Here is a 25696-nt window from a genome sequence, read left to right as displayed (position 1 = left end):
ACACCCCATCCAATCAGATATATAGTATTAACATATAGAATACACCCCATCCAATCAGATATATAGTATTAACATATAGAATACACCCCATCCAATCAGATATATAGTATACACCCTTCTCCAATTTTTGTATAATTTTTTTTTATCTGTTATTTTACCAGGTAAGTTGACTGAAAACACGTTCTCATTTACAGCAACGACCTGGGGAATAGTTACAGGGGAGAGGAGGGGGGATGAATGAGCCAATTGTAAGCTGGGGATTATTAGGTGACTGTGATGGTTCGAGGGCCAGATTGGGAATTTAGCCAGGACACTGGGGTTAACACCCCTACACTACAATAAAGATATCACACACCATAGATACTAAACACCAAAGATACTAAACACCAAAGAAATTACACACCAAAGATACTAAACACCAATGATACTAAACACCAAAGACACTAAACACCAAAGATACTAAACACCAAAGATATTACACACCAAAGATATTACACACCAAAGATATTACACACCAAAGATACTACACACCAAAGATACTACACACAAAATATACAAAATCCAAAGATATTACACACCAATGATACTAATCACCAAAGATACTAAACACCAAAGATATTAAACACCAAATATACTACACGCCAAAGATACTAAACACCAATGATACTAAACACCAAAGATACTAAACACCAAAGATATTACACACCAAAGATATTAAACACCAAAGATATTAAACACCAAAGATATTAAACACCAAATATACTACACGCCAAAGATACTAAACACCAAAGACACTAAACACCAAAGATATTAAACACCAAAGATACCAAACACCAAATATACTTAACACCAAAGATACTAAACACCAAAGGGGCTTCACATCAATGATACTAAACACCAAAGACACTAAACACCAAAGATACTAAACACCAAATACCAAGATATTCACACCACAATACATCTACACCAAAGATTAGTAACCACCCAGATATCAGACAGGTCAGTAGACAATGATGAATCGGTCCAGTCATTTATCTGTAGTGTTGACAAACTGCTGTCACACAACCCTGATTTATGATGTTATCAATGACAAACACCACGGGATGGATAGAGACAGTTGGTGTTATCACACAGGGCTCTAACTTAAAAAACAAACTGTCTGAAGGTAGCATTGGTGCTCTCAAATGTAAAAAAATAAAATAAATTAGGAAATTATATTATATTATACAAATTATTAAAAAAAAAAAAATTAGGAGAACTCAGGAAATAAGATATATTTTATTTACGTTTTTTATACATTTATATTTACAGCACACAGGATGATGAGCTGTGTTGCTTTTACGCCAAACATAACGTTTTGCATTGTTGCCAAAAAGTTCAATTTTGGTTTCATCTGACCAGAGCACCTTCTTCCACATGTTTGGTGTGTCTCCCAGGTGGCTTGTGGCAAACTTTAAACAACACTTTTTATGGATTTCTTTAAGAAATGGCTTTCTTCTTGCCACTCTTCCATAAAGGCCAGATTTGTGCAATATACGACTGATTGTTGTCCTATGGACAGAGTCTCCCACCTCAGCTGTAGATCTCTGCATTTCATCCAGAGTGATCATGGGCCTATTGGCTGCATCTCTGATCAGTCTTCTCCTTGTATGAGCTGAAAGTTTAGAGGGACGGCCAGGTCTTGGTAGATTTGCAGTGGTCTGATACTCCTTCCATTTCAATATTATCGCTTGCACAGTGCTCCTTGGGATGTTTAAAGCTTGGGAAATCTTTTTGTATCCAAATCCGGCTTTAAACTTCTTCACAACAGTATCTCGGACCTGCCTGGTGTGTTCCTTGTTCTTCATGATGCTCTCTGCGCTTTTGACGGACCTCTGAGACTATCACAGTGCAGGTGCATTTATACGGAGACTTGATTACACACAGGTGGATTGTATTTATCATCATTAGTCATTTAGGTCAACATTGGATCATTCAGAGATCCTCACTGAACTTCTGGAGAGAGTTTGCTGCACTGAAAGTAAAGGGGCTGAATAATTTTGCACGCCCAATTTTTCAGTTTTTGATTTGTTAAAAAAGTTTGAAATATCCAATAAATGTCGTTCCACTTCATGATTGTGTCCCACTTGTTGTTGATTCTTCACAAAAAAATACAGTTTTATAACTTTATGTTTGAAGCCTGAAATGTGGCAAAAGGTTGCAAAGTTCAAGGGGGCCGAATACTTTCGCAAGGCACTGTATACTGTCCTCTCCTCTCTGCCTGTCCTGTATATATACTGTCCTGTCCTGTCCTGTATATATATACTGTCCTCTCCTCTCTGCCTGTCCTGTCCTGTATATATACTGTCCTGTCCTGTCCTGTCCTGTATATAGACTGTCCTGTCCTGTATATATACTGTCCTGTATATATACTGTCCTGTCCTGTATATATACTGTCCTGTCCTGTCCTGTCCTGCATATATACTGTCCTGTCCTGTATATATACTGTCCTGTCCTGTATATATACTGTCCTCAAAAATCCAGAAAATCACATTGTATGATTTTTAAGTAATTAATTTGCATTTTATTGCATGACATAAGTATTTGATACATCAGAAAAGCAGAACTTAATATTTGGTACAGAAACCTTTGTTTGCAATTACAGACATCATATGTTTCCTGTAGTTCTTGACCAGGTTTTCACACACTGCAGCAGGGATTTTGGCCCACTCCTCCATACAGACCTTCTCCAGATCCTTCAGGTTTCGGGGCTGTCGCTGGGCAATACGGACTTCCAGCTCCCTTCAAAGATGTTCTATTAGGTTCAGGTCTGGAGACTGGTTAGGCCACTCCAGGACCTTGTGATGCTTCTTACGGAGCCACTCCTTAGTTGCCCTGGCTGTGTGTTTCGGGTCGTTGTCATGCTGGAAGACCCAGCCATGACCCATCTTCAATGCTCTTACTGAGGGAAGGAGGTTGTTGGCCAAGATCTCGCGATACATGGCCCCATCCATCCTCCCCTCAATACGGTGCAGTCGTCCTGTCCCCTTTGCAGAAAAGCATCCCCAAAGAATGATGTTTCCACCTCCATGCTTCACGGTTGGGATGGTGTTATTGGGGTTGTACTCATCCTTCTTCTTCCTCCAAACACGGCGAGTGGAGTTTAGACCAAAAAGCTCTATTTTTGTCTCATCAGACCACATGACCTTCTCCCATTCCTCCTCTGGATCATCCAGATGGTTATTGGCAAACTTCAGATGGGCCTGGACATGCGCTGGCTTGAGCAGGGGGACCTTGTGTGTGCTGCAGGATTTTAATCCATGACGGCGTAGTGTGTTACTAATGGTTTTCTTTGAGACTGTGGTCCCAGTTCTCTTCAGGTCATTGACCAGGTCCTGTCGTGTAGTTCTGGGCTGATCCCTCACCTTCCTCATGATCATTGATGCCCCACGAGGTGAGATCTTGCATGGAGCCCCAGACCGAGGGTGATTGACTGTCACCTTGAACTTCTTCCATTTTCTAATAATTGTGCCAACAGTTGTTGCCTTCTCACCAAACTGCTTGCCTATTGTCCTGTAGCCCATCCCAGCCTTGTGCAGGTCTACAATTGTATCCCTGATGTCCTTACACAGCTCTCTGGTCTTGGCCATTGTGGAGAGGTTGGAGTCTGTTTGATTGAGTGTGTGGACAAATGTCTTTTATACAGGTAATGAGTTCAAACAGATGCAGTTAATACAGGTAATGAGTGGAGAACAGGAGGGCTTCTTAAAGAAAAACTAACAGGTCTGTGAGAGCCGGAATTCTTACTGGTTGGTAGGTGATCAAATACTTATGTCATGCAATAAAATGCAAATGAATTACTTAAAAATCATACAATGTGATTTTCTGGATTTTTGTTTTAGATTCTGTCTCTCAAAGTTGAAGTGTACCTATGATTTAAAAAAATTACAGACCCCTACATGCTTTGTAAGTAGGAAAACCTGCAACATCGGCAGTGTATCAAATACTTGTTCTCTCCACTGTATACTGTCCTCTCCTCTCTGCCTGCCCTGTTCTGTCCTGTATATATACTGTCCTCTCCTCTGTCTCTCTCTCTGTGTGTGTGTGTGTGTGTGTGTGTGTGTGTGTGTGTGTGTGTGTGTGTGTGTGTGTGTGTGTGTGTGTGTGTGTGTGTGTGTGTGTGTGTGTGTGTGTGTGTGTGTGTGTGTACCAGAGGCAGTAGAGTGCAGAACAGAACGTCACACTAACATACAGTGACAAAGGACATATGACATACCTCTACTCCTACAGGCTACAGAGAGATGGATGGAGAGAGGAAAGGACATGGAGAGAGAGAGAGAGAGAGAGAGAGAGAGAGAGGGAGAGAGAGAGAGAGAGGGAAGAGAGAGGAGGAGGAGGAGGAGGAGGAAGAGGAGGTATGTCCAGAGTAGAGGAGGAGGAGGAGGTATGAACAGAGTAGAGGAGGACGAGGAGGAGGTATGAACAGAGTAGAGGAGGAGGAGGAGGTATGAGCAGAGTAGAGGAGGAGGAGGTATGAACAGAGTAGAGGAGGAGGACGAGGAGGAGGTATGAACAGAGTAGAGGAGGAGGAGGAGGAAGAGGAGGTATGTCCAGAGTAGAGGAGGAGGAGGAGGTATGAACAGAGTAGAGGAGGAGGAGGAGGAGGAGGTATGAACAGAGTAGAGGAGGAGGAGGAGGTATGAACAGACTAGAGGATGAGGAGGAGGAGGTATGAACAGAGTAGTGGAGGAGGAAGAGGAGGAGGAAGATGAGGTATGAACAGAGTAGAGGAGGAGGAGGAGGTATGAACAGAGTAGTGGAGGAGGAGGAGGAGGAGGAGGAGGAGGTATGAACAGAGTAGATGAGGAGGAAGAGGAGGAGGAGGAAGATGAGGTATGAACAGAGTAGAGGAGGAAGAGGAGGTATGAACAGAGTAGAGGAGGAGGAGGAGGTATGAACAGAGTAGAGGAGGAGGAGGAGGAGGAAGAGGAGGAGGTATGAACAGAGTAGAGGAGGTGGAGGAGGAGGTATGAACCGAGTAGAGGAGGTGGAGGAGGAGGTGGTATGAACAGAGTAGAGGATGTGGAAGAGGAGGAGGTATGAACAGAGTAGAGGAGGTGGAGGGGGAGGAGGTATGAACAGTCTAGAGGAGGAGGTATAGACAGAGTAGAGGAGGAGGAGGGGGAGGAGGTATGAACAGTCTAGAGGAGGAGGAGGAGGAGGAGGAGGAGGTATGGACAGAGTAGATGAGGAGGAGGGGGAGGAGGTATGAACAGTCTAGAGGAGGAGGAGGAGGTATGGACAGAGTAGAGGAGAAAGGAGGAGGCGGAGGAGGAAGTATGAACAGAGTAAAGTAGAGGAGGAGGAGGAAGAGGAGGAGGAGGTATGAACAGAGTGGAGGAGGAGGTATGAACAGAGTAGAGGAGGAGGAGGAGGAGGTATGAACAGAGGGGGAGGAGGAGGTATGAACAGAGTAGAGGAGGAGGAGGAGGTATGAACAGAGGAGGAGGTGGAGGAGGACAGGCCAGTTCTAAACCCAGACTATGATATCATCCTGTGTACTGTTTGTTTTGTGTGTGTGTGTGTGTGTGTTACGCCTTTCACGTTGACAGGTAATTCTGGTTCCCCTGCGCTGAAATAAGAGGGCTAAAGTCTGTTAACACCTGTCCTACTCCCACACACACTCTCTCTCTCTCTCTCTCTCTCTCTCTCTCTCTCTCTCTCTCTCTCTCTCTCTCTCTGTCTCTGTCTCTCTCCAAGGTGTAAATTGTGTTAAGATTCAGTACTCAGTGCAGTAAGGTGAGGGGTTGTAAACCTGTCATCAAGGAACATTTGGCTGTAAATCACCTGTCGTCTCCTGGCTTCCACACGCAGCCTACAAGCTACTGACGCAAGCCTTTCCAACATCTATATTTTAAAAAAGTCAAATAAATCCATTTGATATAGGCTAGAATCTGATAATGAGTCAGAAGTCAACAGGAAGGCTGTTATTTAGGCTGGAATCTGATAATGAGTCAGAAGTCAACAGGAAGGCTGTTATTTAGGCTGGAATCTGATACTGAGTCAGAAGTCAACAGGAAGGCTGTTATTTAGGCTGGAATCTGATACTGAGTCAGAAGTCAACAGGAAGGCTGTTATTTAGGCTGGAATCTGATAATGAGTCAGAAGTCAACAGGAAGGCTGTTATTTAGGCTGGAATCTGATACTGAGTCAGAAGGCAACAGGAAGGCTGTTATTTAGGCTGGAATCTGATAACGAGTCAGAAGTCAACAGGAAGGCTGTTATTTAGGCTGGAATCTGAATGGAGGTGCTATGTGTATTTAACTGAAGCATGGTGAGGACAGCAGTAACCTTACGCCTCCGTTAGGGATCCCGAGGGGCGCAGCGGTCTAAGGCACTGCATCTCAGAGCTAGAGGCATCACTACAGACCCCGGTTCGAATCCAAGGCTGAATCACAACAGGCTTGGGAATGGGAGTCCCATAGGGCGGCGCACAATTGGCACAGCGTCGTCTGGGTTTTGCCTGAGTAGCCCGTCATTCTAAATAAGATTTTGTAATTAATTGACTTGTCTAGTTAAATAAAACATTATTATTTTTTTTTGCGTGGTGAGCTAGGTGAGAAGTGCAGTAATGTTAGCCTAGTTAGCTAGGTGAGAAGTGCAGTAATGTTAGCCTAGTTAGCTAGGTGAGAAGTGCAGTAATGTTAGCCTAGTTAGCTAGGTGAGAAGTGCAGTAATGTTATGGCTACGTTAGCCTAGTTAGCTAGGTGAGAAGTGCAGTAATGTTATGGCTACGTTAGCCTAGTTAGCTAGGTGAGAAGTGCAGTAATTTTAGCCTAGTTAGCTAGGTGAGAGTGCAGTAATGTTAGCCTAGTTAGCTAGGTGAGAAGTGCAGTAATGTTATGGCTCCGTTAGCCTAGTTAGCTAGGTGAGAAGTGCAGTAATGTTAGCCTAGTTAGCTAGGTGAGAAGTGCAGTAATGTTAGCCTAGTTAGCTAGGTGAGAAGTGCAGTAATGTTAGCCTAGTTAGCTAGGTGAGAAGTGTAGTAATGGTAGCCTAGTTAGCTAGGTGAGAAGTGCAGTAATGTTAGCCTAGTTAGCTAGGTGAGAAGTGCAGTAATGTTACGGCTCCGTTAGCCTAGTTAGCTAGGTGAGAAGTGCAGTAATGTTAGCCTAGTTAGCTAGGTGAGAAGTGCAGTAATGTTATGGCTCCATTAGCCTAGTTAGCTAGGTGAGAAGTGCAGTAATGTTAGCCTAGTTAGCTAGGTGGGAAGTGCAGTAATGTTATGGCTTCGTTAGCCTAGTTAGCTAGGTGGGAAGTGCAGTAATGTTAGCCTAGTTAGCTAGGTGAGAAGTTCAGTAATGTTAGCCTAGTTAGCTAGGTGAGAAGTGCAGTAATGTTATGGCTCCGTTAGCCTAGTTAGCTAGGTGGGAAGTGCAGTAATGTTAGCCTAGTTAGCTAGGTGAGAAGTGCAGTAATGTATTGGCTCTGTTAGCCTAGTTAGCTAGGTGAGAAGTGCAGTAATGTTAGCCTAGTTAGCTAGGTGAGAAGTGCAGTAATGTTTGCCTAGTTAGCTAGGTGTGAAGTGCAGTAATGTTATGGCTCCGTTAGCCTAGTTAGCTAGCTCCTCAGTTCGATGCAGACAAGACAGCTACTATGTAATCAGATGGGATGATAAGTAACAAGTCAGTCTAGTGTGAGTTAACAGCAGGTCTCTTACTACACAATCCTGAGACTCCCCTGTCCAACAGACACATTCACACATTCACACACTGCATGAACTCCACTCCCTATAGACCAAGCTGCAGCTGCTTCTCTCTCCCTCGCTCCTTCACTACCTCCCACTCCCTCTCCCTCTCTCCCTCACTACCTTCCCACTCTCTCCCTCCCTCACTACCTTCCCACTCTCTCTCCCTACCTCACTACCTTCCCACTCTCTCTCCCTCACTACCTTCCTACTCTCTCTCTCACTACCTTCCCACTCTCTCTCCATCCCTCACTACCTTCCCACTCTCTCTCCCTCGCTCCTTCACTACCTCCCACTCCCTCTCCCTCTCTCCCTGACTACCTTCCCACTCTCTCCCTCCCTCACTACCTTCCCACTCTCTATCCCTACCTCACTACCTTCCCCCTCTCTCCCTCACTACCTTCCCACTCTCTCTCTCTCACTACCTTCCCACTCTCTCTCCCTCCCTCACTACCTTCCCACTCTCTCTCCCTCCCTCACTACCTTCCCACTCCCTCTCCCTCCCTCACTACCTTCCCACTCTCTCTCCCTCCCTCACTACCTTCCCACTCTCTCTCCCTACCTCACTACCTTCCCCCTCTCTCCCTCACTACCTTCCCACTCTCCCTCCCTCACTACCTTCCCACTCCCTCTCCCTCCCTCACTACCTTCCCACTCTCTCCCTCCCTCACTACCTTCCCACTCTCTCTCCCTACCTCACTACCTTCCCCCTCTCTCCCTCACTACCTTCCCACTCTCTCTCTCTCACTACCTTCCCACTCTCTCTCCCTCCCTCACTACCTTCCACTCTCTCTCCCTCCCTCACTACCTTCCAACTCTCTCTCCCTCCCTCACTACCTTCCCACTCTCTCTCCCTCCCTCACTACCTTCCCACTCCCTCTCCCTCCCTCACTACCTTCCCACTCTCTCTCACTACCTCACTACCTTCCCACTCTTTCTCCCTCCCTCACTACCTTCCCACTCTCTCTCCCAACCTCACTAACTTCCCACTCTCTCTCCCAACCTCACTACCTTTCCACTCTCTCTCCCAACCTCACTACCTTCCCACTCTCTCTCTCTCAATTCCTTCCCACTCTCTCTCCCTCACTACCTTCCCACTCTCTCTCCCTCACTACCTTCCCAATCTCTCTCTCTCACTACCTTCCCACTCTCTCTCCCAACCTCACAACCTTCCCACTCTCTCTCCCAACCTCACTACCTTCCCACTCTCTCTCCCAACCTCACTAACTTCCCACTCTCTCTCCCTCACTACCTTCCCACTCTCTCTCCCTACCTCACTACCTTCCCACTCTCTCTCCCTACCTCACAACCTTCCCACTCTCTCTCCCTCACTACCTTCCCACTCTCTCTCCCTCCCTCACTACCTTCCCACTCTCTCTCCCTCCCTCACTACCTTCCCACTCCCTCTCCCTCCCTCACTACCTTCCCACTCTCTCTCCCTCCCTCACTACCTTCCCACTCTCTCTCCCTCCCTCACTACCTTCCCACTCTCTCTCTCTCACTACCTTCCCACTCTCTCTCTCTCACTACCTTCCCACTCTCTCTCTCTCACTACCTTCCCACTCTCTCTCCCTCACCACCTTCCCAGTCTCTCTCCCTCCCTCACTACCTTCCCACTCTCTCTCTCTCACTACCTTCCCACTCTCTCTCTCTCACTACCTTCCCACTCTCTCTCCCTCTCTCACTACCTTCCCACTCTCTCTCCCTCTCTCACTACCTTCCCACTCTCTCTCTCTCACTACCTTCCCACTCTCTCTCTCTCACTACCTTCCCACTCTCTCTCCCTCCCTCACTACCTTCCCACTTCCTCTCTCTCACTACCTTCCCACTCTTTCTCTCTCACTACCTTCCCACTCTCTCTCCCTCACTACCTTCCCACTCTCTCTCCCTCACTACCTTCCCACTCTCTCTCCCTCCCTCACTACCTTCCCACTCTCTCTCCCTACCTCACTACCTTCCCACTCTCTCTCCCTCCCTCACTACCTTCCCACTCTCTCTCCCTCCCTCACTACCTTCCCACTCTCTCTCCCTCACTCACTACCTTCCCACTCTCTCTCCCTCCCTCACTACCTTCCCACTCTCTCTCTCACTACCTTCCCACTCTCTCTCCCTCACTACCTTCCCACTCTCTCTCCCTCCCTCACTACCTTCCCACGCTCTCTCCCTACCTCACTACCTTCCCACTCTCTCTCCCTCACTACCTTCCCACTCTCTCTCCCTCCCTCGCTACCTTCCCACTCTCTCTCCCTACCTCACTACCTTCCCACTCTCTCTCCCTCCCTCACTACCTTCCCACTCTCTCTCCCTCCCTCACTACCTTCCCACTCTCTCTCCCTCACTACCTTCCCACTCTCTCTCCCTCCCTCACTACCTTCCCACTCTCTCTCTCACTACCTTCCCACTCTCTCTCCCTCACTACCTTCCCACTCTCTCTCCCTCCCTCACTACCTTCCCACTCTCTCTCCCTCCCTCACTACCTTCCCACTCTCTCTCCCTCCCTCACTACCTTCCCACTCTCTCTCCCTCTCTCTCTCTCTCTCTCTCTCTCTCTCTCTCTCTCTCCTTCTCTCCCTCCTTCCCCCTCTCTCCCTCCCTCCATCCCTCCCTCCCTCTCTCCCTCCCTCCCTCTCGCTCCCTCACTACATTCCCCCTCTCTCTCTCCCTCCCTCCCTCCCTCCCTCACTACCTTCCCCCTCCCCCCTATCCTCCCCTTCTCTCTCTCCAGTGGTCTTTCTCCTCTCCCCTGACATCTCATGTGATCTAACTGCCTTGGCTACATTCTCTGACCTAACACAGCCAATCAGGTCACACCGTGTCTTGGACCTGTACTCCTATTGGCTGAGGTCTCTGACCCGCAACAGCACCATCTGTGTCCCGCCATCATCTGTGAAACCACCTCGGGCTGATAGGCATGCTGGGAAATAGGTCAGCTGGCTGTACAGTAGAGAGATGGGACTGTACAGCTTCAACACAGAGTACTACCATCTAACCCTAGAGAGATGGGACTGTACAGCTTCAACACAGAGTACTACCATCTAACCCTAGAGAGATGGGACTGTACAGCTTCAACACAGAGTACTACCATCTAACCCTAGAGAGATGGGACTGGACTGGACAACACATCTAACCCTCTTCTCAAACTCATTGTCCTCTCCCCTCCTCTCCTCTCCTCTCCTCTCCTCTCCTCTCCTCTCCTCTCCTCTCCTCTGTTCTGTTCTGTTCTGTTCTGCTTCTCTCTCTTCCAGACTATGTTCTGCTTCTCTCTCTTCCAGACTATGTTCTGCTTCTCTCTCTTCCAGATTCTGTTCTGCCTATCCCTCACAGCTGTAGTCTACTTCCTGTCCTCTCCTCTCCCCTCCTCTCCTCTCCTCTCCTCTTCTCTCCTCTGTTCTGTTCTCTTCTGTTCTTTTTCTCTCTCTTCCAGATTCTGTTCTGCCAATCCCTCACAGCTGTAGTCTACTTCCTGTCCTCTCCTCTCCCCTCCTCTCCTCTCCTCTCCTCTCCTCTCCTCTCCTCTCCTCTCCTCTCCTCTCCTCTCCTCTCCTCTGTTCTGTTCTGATTCTCTCTCTTCCAGACTATGTTCTGCTTCTCTCTCTTCCAGACTATGTTCTGCCAATCCCTCACAGCTGTAGTCTACTTCCTGTCCTCTTTTCTCACGACTCTGTTCTACTATTCCTGCTCTTTCCATCCTCCCTCGTCCTCTCCCTTTCTATCTTCACACCCCTCTCTCCCCCCTCTCCGCCGACTCCCTCGTCAGGCAGATGGGTGGGCAGACCCTGGGCTGGCACACACACACACACACACACACACACACACACACACACACACACAAACACACCTGGCAGGACCTGCAACAACTTTCCCCTGCTGTGAGCTGAGTGAAGACAGGATGAAGGAAGAGGAGTTGAACAGAAAGAGAGAGGAGAGATGGCTCATCAAGCCCTCCTTTAGATTTGGAGATCACTAGACCAGGTGGTCTCTCTCTCTCTCTCTCTCTCTTCTCTGTCCTCTCCTCTTCCTCCACTCTCTCTCTCTCTCTCTCGCTCTCTCTCTCTCTCTCTCTCTCTCTCTCTCTGTCTCAGCACAGAACACGTTGCCTGTCTCGAGAACAAGTTGCTAGGCAGTTAGGAGACAAACTAGTACCATGAGAAAGCAGGTAACAGCAATTCACACACACACCCACACCCACACACACACACACACACACACACACACACGCACACACCGTCTCCATGTCTTACTTGTGCAGAGCGAGAGGAGGAACCTTGGAAGGCTTCTCCGGCTGTGTCCCGTAACAGGAAGTCCTCGCTTCAGGTATTTCGCCGTACTCCTCCAGCATGGCGGAGGCAGCGGACGTGATGATGCCCAGCCCGTCCCTCACCCGCGCCTCCAGAGGGTAGTCCCAGTCCTCAGAGGAGACGGACACCATGCCCGAGGGGAACTCCTCGGGTACCGTCTCGGTGGTGCCGGAGGTCAGGCTGGAGACGATCCAGATGTATCCGAACCCGGTGAGGCCCAGGGAGCGAGCCTCCTCCAGGATAAAGACTCCCTCGTCTTTAGAGCAGTACAACAGAACCACCGGGGATTGGACCTTCTTCAACATGATTTGACTCTTACTGTCTTCCTCCACAGCATCTAATGTTATGATGTGCTGCAGGTCCCAGCCTACAAAACTACAGGTGGAGAGAGATGGAGAGATGAGATGGAGAGAGATGGAGAGATGAGATGGAGAGATGAGATGGAGAGATGGAGAGAGAGATGGAGAAAGAGATGGAGAGAGATGGAGAGAGATTGAGAGATGAGATGGAGAGAGATGGAGAGATGAGATGGAGAAAGATGGAGAGAGAGATGGAGAAAGAGATGGAGAGAGATAGAGAGATGGAGAGACATGGATAGATAGAGAGATGAGAGTGACAGGGAGATATGAGAGAGATGGAGAGAGATTGATAGATGATAGAGATGGAGAGATGGAGAGATGAGAGAGATGGGGAGAGATTGAGAGATGAGAGAGAGACGGAGAGAGACGGGGAGAGATGAGGGAGTTGGAGAGAGATGGAGAAAGATGGAGAGAGACGGGGAGAGATGAGAGAGATGGAGATAGATGGAGAGAGATGGAGAGAGATTGAGAGATGAGAGAGAGACGGAGAGAGACGGGGAGAGATGAGAGAGTTGGAGAGAGATGGAGAGATGAGATGGAGAGATGAGAGAGAGATGGAGAGATGGAGAGAGTTGGAGAGAGATGGAGAGAGGGAGGGGACGATCAGTTAAAACCCCATCTAACGTTATGATTGACACCTGTTAATGTATATTATATATACTCCTATATGTTAATGTATATTATATATAATCCTAAATGTTAATGTATATTATACTGTATATAATCCTATATGTTAATGTATATATTATACTGTATATAATCCTATATGTTAATGTATATATTATACTGTATATAATCCTATATGTTAATGTACATTATATATAATCCTATATGTTAATGTATATTATATATAATCCTATATGTTAATGTATATTATATATAATCCTAAATGTTAATGTATATTATATATAATTATATATGTTAATGTATATATTATACTGTATATAATCCTATATGTTAGTGTATAGTATATACAATCCTATATGTTAATGTGTATTATATATACTCCTATATGTTAATGTATATTATATATAATCCTATATGTTAAGGTATATTATATATAATCATATACATTAATGTATATTATATATAATCCTACAGTATATGTTAATGTAGAGTTGAAATAGGAAGTTTAAATACACTTAGGTTGGAGTCATTAAAACTTGTTTTTCAACCACTCCACAAATGTCTTGTTACCAAACTATAGTTTTGCCAAGTCGGTTAGGACATCTACTTTGTGCATGACACAAGTTGTTTTTCCAACAATTGTTTACAGACAGATTATTTCACTTATAATTCACTGTATCACAATTCCAGTGGGTCAGAAGTTTACATACACTAAGTTGACTGTGCCTTTAAACAGCTTGGAAAATTCCAGAAAATTATGTTATGGCTTTAGATGCATCTGATAGGCTAATTAACATCATCTGAGTCAATAGGAGGTGTACCTGTGGATGTATTTCAAGGCCTACCTTCAAACTGCCTCTTTGCTTGACATCATGGGAAAATCAAAAGAAATCAGCCAAAACCACAAAAACATTGTAGACTTCCACAAGTCTGGTTCATTCTTGGGAGCAATTTTCAAACACCTGAAGGTACCACGTTCATCTGTACAAGCAAAAGTACACAAGTATAAACACCATGGGACCACGCAGCCGTCATACCGCTCAGGAAGGAGACGCGTTCTGTCTCCTTGAGATTAACGTACTTTGGAAAAAGCCACTGCTCCAAAACTGCCTAAAAAAACCTGATTATGGTTTGCAATTGCACATGGGTACAAAGATCATACTTTTTTTTAGAAATGTCCTCTGGTCTGATGAAAGAAAATAGAACTGTTTGGCCATAATGACCATCGTTATGTTTGGAAGAACGGGGGTGGCAGCATCATGTTGTGGGGGTGCTTTGCTGCAGGAGGGACTAGTGCACTTCACAAAACAGATGGCATCATGAGGGAGGAGAAAAATGTGGATGTTTTGAGGCAACATCTCAAGACATCAGTCAGGAAGTTAAAGCTTGGTCGCAAATGTCACGACTTTCACCGAAGTCGGTCCCTCTCCTTGTTCGGCGGTAGACGTCACCGGCCTTCTAGCCATCGTTGATCCAATTTTTTCATTTTCCATTTGTTTTGTCTTGTCTTCGTTCACACCTGGTTCCAATCCCATCAATGACATGTTGTGTATTTAACCCTCTGTTTCCCCTCATGTCCTTGTCGGTGATTGTATGTTAGTTATGTGTCGGTGATTGTATGTGTGTTATGTGTCGGTGATTGTATGTTTGTTATGTGTCGGTGATTGTATGTGTGTTATGTGTCGGTGATTGTATGTGTGTTATGTGTCGGTGATTGTATGTGTGTTATGTGTCGGTGATTGTATGTTTGTTATGTGTCGGTGATTGTATGTGTGTTATGTGTCGGTGATTGTATGTGTGTTATGTGTCGGTGATTGTATGTGTGTTATGTGTCGGTGATTGTATGTTAGTTATGTGTTGGTGATTGTATGTGTGTTATGTGTCGGTGATTGTATGTGTGTTATGTGTCGGTGATTGTATGTTAGTTATGTGTCGGTGATTGTATGTTAGTTATGTGTTGGTGATTGTATGTGTGTTATGTGTTGGTGATTGTATGTTAGTTATGTGTTGGTGATTGTATGTGTGTTATGTGTTGGTGATTGTATGTGTGTTATGTGTTGGTGATTGTATGTTAGTTATGTGTTGGTGATTGTATGTTAGTTATGTGTCGGTGATTGTATGTGTGTTATGTGTTGGTGATTGTATGTGTGTTATGTGTTGGTGATTGTATGTTAGTTATGTGTTGGTGATTGTATGTTAGTTATGTGTCGGTGATTGTATGTGTGTTATGTGTTGGTGATTGTATGTGTGTTATGTGTTGGTGATTGTATGTGTGCTATGTGTTGGTGATTGTATGTTAGTTATGTGTTGGTGATTGTATGTTAGTTATGTGTCGGTGATTGTATGTGTGTTATGTGTTGGTGATTGTATGTGTGTTATGTGTCGGTGATTGTATGTTAGTTATGTGTTGGTGATTGTATGTGTGTTATGTGTCGGTGATTGTATGTGTGTTATGTGTCGGTGATTGTATGTTAGTTATGTGTTGGTGATTGTATGTTAGTTATGTGTTGGTGATTGTATGTGTGTTATGTGTCGGTGATTGTATGTGTGTTATGTGTTGGTGATTGTATGTTAGTTATGTGTTGGTGATTGTATGTTAGTTATGTGTTGGTGATTGTATGTGTGTTATGTGTCGGTGATTGTATGTTAGTTATGTGTCGGTGATTGTATGTTAGTTATGTGTTGGTGATTGTATGTTAGTTATGTGTCGGTGATTGTATGTTAGTTATGTGTCGGTGATTGTATGTTTGTTATGTGTTGGTGATTGTATGTGTGTTATGTGTCGGTGATTGTATGTGTGTTATGTGTTGGTGATTGTATGTGTGTTATGTGTCGGTGATTGTATGTGTGTTATGTGTCGGTGATTGTATGTTAGTTATGTGTTGGTGATTGTATGTGTGTTATGTGTTGGTGATTATATGTGTGATATGTGTCGGTGATTGTATGTGTGTTATGTGTTGGTGATTGTATGTTTGTTATGTGTTGGTGATTGTATGTGTGTTATGTGTCGGTGATTGTATGTGTGTTATGTGTTGGTGATTGTATGTTAGTTATGTGTTGGTGATTGTATGTGTGTTATGTGTTGGTGATTGTATGTGTGTTATGTGTTGGTGATTGTATGTGTGTTATGTGTTGGTGATTGTATGTGTGTTATGTGTTGGTGATTGTATGTGTGTTATGTGTTGGTGATTGTATGTGTGTTATGTGTTGGTGATTGTATGTGTGTTATGTGTTGGTGATTGTATGTGTGTTATGTGTTGGTGATTGTATGTGTGTTATGTGTTGGTGATTGTATGTGTGTTATGTGTCGGTGATTGTATGTGTGTTATGTGTTGGTGATTGTATGTTAGTTATGTGTTGGTGATTGTATGTGTGATATGTGTTGGTGATTGTATGTGTGTTATGTGTTGGTGATTGTATGTGTGTTATGTGTTGGTGATTGTATGTGTGTTATGTGTTGGTGATTGTATGTGTGTTATGTGTTGGTGATTGTATGTGTGTTATGTGTTGGTGATTGTATGTGTGTTATGTGTTGGTGATTGTATGTGTGTTATGTGTTGGTGATTGTATGTGTGTTATGTGTTGGTGATTGTATGTGTGTTATGTGTTGGTGATTGTATGTGTGTTATGTGTCGGTGATTGTATGTGTGTTATGTGTTGGTGATTGTATGTGTGTTATGTGTTGGTGATTGTATGTGTGTTATGTGTTGGTGATTGTATGTGTGTTATGTGTTGGTGATTGTATGTTAGTTATGTGTTGGTGATTGTATGTGTGTTATGTGTCGGTGATTGTATGTGTGTTATGTGTTGGTGATTGTATGTTAGTTATGTGTTGGTGATTGTATGTGTGTTATGTGTCGGTGATTGTATGTGTGTTATGTGTCGGTGATTGTATGTGTGTTATGTGTTGGTGATTGTATGTGTGTTATGTGTTGGTGATTGTATGTGTGTTATGTGTCGGTGATTGTATGTGTGTTATGTGTTGGTGATTGTATGTTAGTTATGTGTTGGTGATTGTATGTGTGTTATGTGTTGGTGATTGTATGTGTGTTATGTGTTGGTGATTGTATGTTAGTTATGTGTTGGTGATTGTATGTGTGTTATGTGTCGGTGATTGTATGTTAGTTATGTGTTGGTGATTGTATGTGTGTTATGTGTTGGTGATTGTATGTGTGTTATGTGTTGGTGATTGTATGTGTGTTATGTGTTGGTGATTGTATGTGTGTTATGTGTTGGTGATTGTATGTGTGTTATGTGTTGGTGATTGTATGTGTGTTATGTGTTGGTGATTGTATGTGTGTTATGTGTCGGTGATTGTATGTTAGTTATGTGTTGGTGATTGTATGTTAGTTATGTGTCGGTGATTGTATGTTAGTTATGTGTCGGTGATTGTATGTGTGTTATGTGTTGGTGATTGTATGTGTGTTATGTGTTGGTGATTGTATGTGTGATATGTGTTGGTGATTGTATGTGTGTTATGTGTTGGTAATTGTATGTGTGTTATGTGTTGGTGATTGTATGTGTGTTATGTGTTGGTGATTGTATGTGTGTTATGTGTTGGTGATTGTATGTGTGATATGTGTTGGTGATTGTATGTGTGTTATGTGTTGGTGATTGTATGTGTGTTATGTGTTGGTGATTGTATGTTAGTTATGTGTTGGTGATTGTATGTTAGTTATGTGTTGGTGATTGTATGTTTGTTATGTGCGACGGGTTTTTATTATTTTATATATATTTTGGTTATGGAGTTTTATTAGCATATTATTAAACAACTCTGTTTATACTAAGTTTGTTTTATTATTATATATATTTTGGTTATGGAGTTTTATTAGCATATTATTAAACAACTCTGTTTATACTAAGTTTGTTTTATTATTATATATATTTTGGTTATGGAGTTTTATTAGCATATTATTAAACAACTCTGTTTATACTAAGTTTGTTTTATTATTATATATATTTTGGTTATGCAGTTTTATTATTATTAAACAACTCTGTTTACACTAAGTTTGTTTTCTTCCCTGCCACCGAAACGCTTTACATCAACTGGGTCTTTCAAATGGACAATGACCCCAAGAAGACTTCCAAAGTTGTGGCAAAACGGCTTAAGGACAACAAAGTCAAGGTATTGGAGTGGCCGTCACAAAGCCCTGACATCAATCCTATAGACAATTTGTGGGCAGAACTGAAAAAGCGTGTGTGAGCAAGGAGGCCTACAAACCTGACTCAGTTACACCAGCTCTGTCAGGAGGAATGGGCCAAAATTCACCCAACTTATTGTGGGAAGCTTGTGGAAGGCTTCCGGAAACGTTTGACCCAAGTTAAACAATTCTAAAGGCAATGCTACCAAATACTAATTGAGTGTATGTACACTTCTGACCCACTGGGAATGTAAAGAAATAAATAAAAGCTGAAATAAATCATTCTCTCTTACTATTATTCTAACAATAATGTATGTTATATATAATGACATAAATGAATGTATATTATATATAATCCTACATTATATGTTCATGTATATTATATAAATTGACATATGGTCATGTGTATTATATAAATTGACATATGGTCATGTGTATTATATAAATTGACATATGGTCATGTATATTATATAAATTGACATATGGTCATGTGTATTATATAAATCGACATATGTTCATGTATATTATATAAATTGACATATGGTCATGTGTATTATATAAATCGACATATGGTCATGTGTATTATATAAATCGACATATGTTCATGTGTATTATATAAATTGACATATGTTCATGTGTATTATATATAATGACGTACGTTAATGTATATTATATATATTCCTACAGTATATGTTAATGTATATTATATATATTCCTACAGTATATTTTAATGTATATTATATATATTCCTACAGTATATTTTAATGTATATTATATATATTCCTACAGTATATTTTAATGTATATTATATATATTCCTACAGTATATTTTAATGTATATAATATATATTCCTACAGTATATTTTAATGTATATTATATATATTCCTACAGTATATTTTAATGTATATTATATATATTCCTACAGTATATGTTAATGTATATTATATATATTCCTACAGTATATTTTAATGTATATTATATATATTCCTACAGTATATTTTAATGTATATTATATATATTCCTACAGTATATTTTAATGTATATTATATATATTCCTACAGTATATTTTAATGTATATATTATATATATTCCTACAGTATATGTTAATGTATATTATATATATTCCTACAGTATATTTTAATGTATATTATATATATTCCTACAGTATATTTTAATGTATATAATATATATTCCTACAGTATATTTTAATGTATATAATATATATTCCTACAGTATATTTTAATGTATATAATATATATTCCTACAGTATATTTTAATGTATATTATATATATTCCTACAGTATATTTTAATGTATATTATATATATTCCTACAGTATATTTTAATGTATATTATATATATTCCTACAGTATATGTTAATGTATATAATATATATTCCTACAGTATATTTGAATGCATATTATATATAATGACATATGTTAATGTATATAATATATATTATTACAGTATTTGTAAATGTATATTATATATAATGCTACATGCTAATGTGTATTATATATAATGCTACATGCTAATGTATATTATATATATTGCTACATGCTAATGTATATTATATATATTGCTACATGCTAATGTGTATTATATATAATGCCAAGTGCTAATGTGTATTAAATATATTGCTACATGCTAATGTATATTATATATATTGCTACATGCTAATGCATATTATATATAATGCTACATGCTAATGCGTATTATATATAATGCTACATGCTAATGTATATTATATATAATGCTACATGCTAATGTGTATTATATAGAATGCTACATGCTAATGTATATTATATATAATGCTACATGCTAATGTGTATTATATAGAATGCTACATGCTAATGTGTATTATATATAATGCCAAGTGCTAATGCGTATTATATATAATGCTACATGCTAATGTATATTATATATAATGCATAATGCCATGTGCTAATGTGTATTATATAGAATGCTACATGCTAATGTATATTATATATAATGCTACATGCTAATGTGTATTATATAGAATGCTACATGCTAATGTGTATTATATATAATGCCAAGTGCTAATGCGTATTATATATAATGCTACATGCTAATGTATATTATATATAATGCATAATGCCATGTGCTAATGTGTATTATATAGAATGCTACATGCTAATGTATATTATATATAATGCTACATGCTAATGTGTATTATATAGAATGCATAATGCCATGTGCTAATGTGTATTATATATAATGCCACGTGCTAACGTGTACCTGTTGTCCACGGTGCTCTTGAGGACGTTGATAAACTCCTGGTATCCGGGGAACTTGGAGGTGACTATGGAAAAGATGTGCCAGTCGTACTCCTCCATGATGCTCAACATCAACAGCGCCTCCTGCTGGATGGAAGCTCCAAACTGGAAAAACGTTGACTTGTCGTCCTGATGGAGAGAGAAGAGAGAGAGAAGAGAGAGAGAGAGTTATATATCATCCTGATAGAGAAGAGAGAAGAGAGAAGAGAGAGAGGAGAGAGAAGAGACAGAGAGAGAGAGAGAAGAGAGAAGGAGAGTTATATATCTTCCTGATGGAGAGAGAGAAGAGAGAGAAGAGAGAGAAGAGAGAGAGAAGAGAGAGGGAAGAGAGAGAGAGAGAGAAGAGAGAAAGGAGAGAGAGAACCAAAAGAGAGAAGAAAGAGAGAAGAGAGAAAGAGAGAGAGAGAGAGAGAGAGAGAGAGAAGAGAGAGGGAGTGTGACTATTGCTACCCGATATCCAATAGAAAGATGGAAAGAAATCATGTCTAACCTACCGAGTAACCTGGACCACTACCAGAATAATCCGTTCATAATGAATCATGTCTACTGAGTAACCTGGACCAGTACCAGGAAACAGCTACAGTTATACAGATATAAAACTAGAAGACGGTCAATTAGACCAGGGTATATGGATGAGGTGTTATAGAACTAGATGGTCAATTAGATCAGGGTACATGGATGAGGTGTTATAGAACTAGATGGTCAATTAGACTAGGGTACATGGATGAGGTGTTATAGAACTAGATGGTCAATTAGACCAGGGTACATGGATGAGGTGTTATAGAACTAGATGTTCAATTAGACCAGGGTACATGGATGAGGTGTTATAGAACTAGATGTTCAATTAGACCAGGGTACATGGATGACGTGTTATAGAACTAGATGGTCAATTAGACCAGGGTATATGGATGAGGTGTTATAGAACTAGATGGTCAATTAGACCAGGGTACATGGATGAGGTATAGAACTAGATGGTCAATTAGACCAGGGTACATAGATGAGGTGTTATAGAACTAGATGGTCAATTAGACCAGGGTACATGGATGAGGTGTTATAGAACTAGATGTTCAATTAGACAAGGGTACATGGATGAGGTGTTATAGAACTAGATGGTCAATTAGACCAGGGTATATGAATTAGGTTTTAAACAACTAGTAGATGGTCAATTAGACCAGGGTACATGGGTGAGGCGTTAAACAACTAGTAGATGGTCAATTAGACCAGGGTACATGGATGAGGTGTTATAAAACTAGAAGACTGTCAATTAGACCAGGGTACATGGATTAGATGTTAACAACTAGTAGATGGACAATTAGACCAGGGTACATGGATGAGGTGTTAACAACTAGTAGACGGTCAATTAGACCAGGGTACATGGATGAGGTGTTAACAACTAGTAGACGGTCAATTAGACCAGGGTACATGGATGAGGTGTTAACAACTAGTAGACGGTCAATTAGACCAGGGTACATGGATGAGGTGTTATAGAACTAGATGGTCAATTAGACCAGGGTACATGGATGAGGTGTTATAGAACTAGATGGTCAATTAGACCAGGGTACATGGATGAGGTGTTATAGAACTAGATGGTCAATTAGACCAGGGTATATGGATGAGGTGTTATAGAACTAGATGGTCAATTAGACCAGGGTACATGGATGAGGTGTTATAGAACTAGATGGTCAATTAGATCAGGGTACATGGATGAGGTGTTATAGAACTAGATGGTCAATTAGACCAGGGTACATGAATGAGGTGTTATAGAACTAGATGGTCAATTAGATCAGGGTACATGGATGAGGTGTTCAACAACTAGAAGACGGTCAATTAGACCAGGGTACATGGATGAGGTGTTATAGAACTAGATGGTCAATTAGATCAGGGTACATGGATGAGGTGTTAACAACTAGATGGTCAATTAGACCAGGGTACATGGATGAGGTGTTATAGAACTAGAAGACGGTCAATTAGACCAGGGTACATGGATTAAGTTTTAAACAACTAGTAGATGGTCAAATAGACCAGGGTACATGGATGAGGTGTTATAGAACTAGATGGTCAATTAGACCAGGGTATATGGATGAGGTGTTATAGAACTAGATGGTCAATTAGACCAGGGTACATGGATGAGGTGTTATAGAACTAGATGGTCAATTAGACCAGGGTACATGGATGAGGTGTTAACAACTAGTAGATGGTCAATTAGACCAGGCTACATGGATGAGGTGTTATAGAACTAGATGGTCAATTAGACCAGGGTATATGGATGAGGTGTTATAGAACTAGATGGTCAATTAGACCAGGGTACATGGATGAGGTGTTATAGAACTAGTAGATGGTAAATTAGACCAGGGTATATGGATGAGGTGTTATAGAACTAGATGGTCAATTAGATCAGGGTACATGGATGAGGTGTTATAGAACTAGATGGTCAATTAGACCAGGGTATATGGATGAGGTGTTATAGAACTAGATGGTCAATTAGACCAGGGTACATGGATGAGGTGTTATAGAACTAGATGGTCAATTAGACCAGGGTACATGGATGAGGTGTTATAGAACTAGATGGTCAATTAGACCAGGGTACATGGATGAGGTGTTACAGAACTAGATGGTCAATTAGACCAGGGTACATAGATGAGGTGTTATAGAACTAGATGTTCAATTAGACCAGGGTACATGGATGAGGTATAGAACTAGATGGTCAATTAGACCAGGGTACATGGATGAGGTGTTATAGAACTAGATGGTCAATTAGACCAGGGTACATGGATGAGGTGTTATAGAACTAGATGTTCAATTAGACCAGGGTACATAGATGAGGTGTTATAGAACTAGATGTTCAATTAGACCAGGGTACATGGATGAGGTATAGAACTAGATGGTCAATTAGACCAGGGTACATGGATGAGGTGTTATAGAACTAGATGGTCAATTAGACCAGGGTACATGGATGAGGTATAGAACTAGATGGTCAATTAGACCAGGGTACATGGATGAGGTGTTATAGAACTAGATGGTCAATTAGACCAGGGTACATGGATGAGGTGTTATAGAACTAGATGGTCAATTAGACCAGGGTACATAGATGAGGTGTTATAGAACTAGATGTTCAATTAGACCAGGGTACATGGATGAGGTATAGAACTAGATGGTCAATTAGACCAGGGTACATGGATGAGGTGTTATAGAACTAGATGGTCAATTAGACCAGGGTACATGGATGAGGTGTTATAGAACTAGATGTTCAATTAGACCAGGGTACATAGATGAGGTGTTATAGAACTAGATGTTCAATTAGACCAGGGTACATGGATGAGGTGTTATAGAACTAGATGGTCAATTAGACCAGGGTACATGGATGAGGTATAGAACTAGATGGTCAATTAGACCAGGGTACATGGATGAGGTGTTATAGAACTAGATGGTCAATTAGACCAGGGTACATGGATGAGGTATAGAACTAGATGGTCAATTAGACCAGGGTACATGGATGAGGTGTTATAGAACTAGATGGTCAATTAGACCAGGGTACATGGATGAGGTGTTATAGAACTAGATGGTCAATTAGACCAGGGTACATGGATGAGGTGTTATAGAACTAGATGTTCAATTAGACCAGGGTACATGGATGGGGTGTTATAGAACTAGATGGTCAATTAGACAAGAGAAGAAACAATCGTTTGGATTCGTGTTTAAAGGGCAAGTCCACCGCTTTTAAAACCCTCATTTTTACAATACCAGTGTCTACATACAGCCTTGTGAAGACGACACATTTTCTACGATTTTGTCGGCGAAAAAACATGAACATTTAAAAAGTTCTACCCGAAGACATCGTCAAAAGTAGATAAATAAAAAACTGAGATTTTAAAACACTGTGACATTCACGGTAACGTGGGAACCTTGAAACTCATTGCAGGATTTAAAATCTCTATATTCCTTCCTTTGACACCTGCCCTGTGATCTGTCAGGACCTGTGTGTGTGTGTGTGTGTGTGTGTGTGTGTGTGTTCTCTCTCTCTCTCAGCAGTAAAAGGTGACAGTCATTTTCACACAGTCCACGCGTCGTTGGCAATTGTGATCAGAAATAAGAAGTGTTTGGGGGGGGGGGGGTGAAGAAGACAGACAGCAGGGCCTTGGAGAGGTGATACGTTTGTGTCTGTCTGTCTGTCTGTCTGTTAGTATGTCTGTCTGTCTGTCTGTCTCTCTGCCTGTCTGTCTGTCAGTCTGTCTGTCAGTCTGTCTGTCAGTCTGTCTGTCAGTCTGTCTGTCAGTCTGTCTGTCAGTCTGCCCATCAGTCTGCCTGTCTGTCTGCCTGTCAGTCTGCATGTCAGTCTGCCTGTCTGTCAGTCTGCCTGTCAGTCTGCCTGTTTACCTGCCTGTCAGTCTGCCTGTCAGTCTGCCTGTTAGTCTGCCTGTTAGTCTGTCTGTCAGTCTTCCTGTCAGTCTGCCTGTCAGTCTGCCTGTCAGTCTGCCTGTCTGTCTGCCTGCCTGCCTGTCTGCCTGCCTGTCTGCCTGCCTGCCTGTCTGTCTGCCTATCAGTCTCCCTGTCTGTCTGCCTGTCAGTCTGCCTGTCAGTCTGCCTGTCAGTCTTTCTGTCAGTCTGCCTGTCAGTCTGCCTGTCTGTCTGCCTGTCTGTCTGTCTGCCTGTCAGTCTGCCTGTCAGTCTGTCTGCCAGTCTGCCTGTCAGTCTGCCTGTCTGTCTGCCTGCCAGTCTGCCTGCCTGTATGTACACAGTATGTGGACACCCCTTCAAATTAGTGGATTCTATTTCAGCCAATAAATCAAGCACACAGCCATGCAATCTCCATAGACAAACATTGGCAGTAGAATGGCCCGTACTGAAAAACCAAAGTGACGTTCAACGTCTCATCATCTCATCAACTCTTTCCTCTGTATCTCTCTGGTCCTCATCATCTTATCTTATTATGGAAAGCCAACTTTCCAACAAGTCAGTTCGTCAAATTTCCAATCTTGGAAGCAACGCCAACACAAGATGGTCAACACCGTCGGGAGCTTCATGAGATGGGTTTTCATGGCCGAGCAGCAGCACACGAGCCTAAGATCAACATGAGCAACGCCAAGCGTCATCTGGAGCTCGTCGCCGTTGGACTCTGGAGCAGTGGAAACGCATTCTCTGGAGGGATGAATCACACCATCTGGCAGTCCCCGACTGACAAATCTGGGTTTGGCAGATGCCAGGAGAACCTGCCCCAATGCATAGTGCACATAGTGTTTGATTTGATTTGA

At 42.2% G+C, this 25696-nt stretch overlaps 1 protein-coding gene across 1 annotated transcript in view; it reads right to left on the bottom strand.

Moving 5' to 3' along the window:
• Positions 1-20563, bottom strand: part of LOC139422618 (glutamate receptor ionotropic, NMDA 2A-like) — an 85106-nt gene extending 64543 nt beyond the window's left edge. The window contains exons 1-2 of the mRNA XM_071173763.1: positions 20410-20563; positions 11968-12399 (exon numbers count right to left, since the gene is read on the bottom strand). Coding sequence (XP_071029864.1) covers positions 11968-12399; positions 20410-20519 — 542 coding nt within the window. The 5' untranslated portion in view covers positions 20520-20563. The remainder of the gene's footprint in view (positions 1-11967; positions 12400-20409) is intronic.
• Positions 20564-25696: the final 5133 nt, after the last annotated feature.

Source organism: Oncorhynchus clarkii, chromosome 12 (genome assembly GCF_045791955.1).
Source record: "Oncorhynchus clarkii lewisi isolate Uvic-CL-2024 chromosome 12, UVic_Ocla_1.0, whole genome shotgun sequence".
NCBI lineage: Eukaryota > Metazoa > Chordata > Actinopteri > Salmoniformes > Salmonidae > Oncorhynchus > Oncorhynchus clarkii.
Note: the sequence above shows the minus strand (reverse complement) of the source record. Positions and strands in the feature narration are given on the sequence as shown.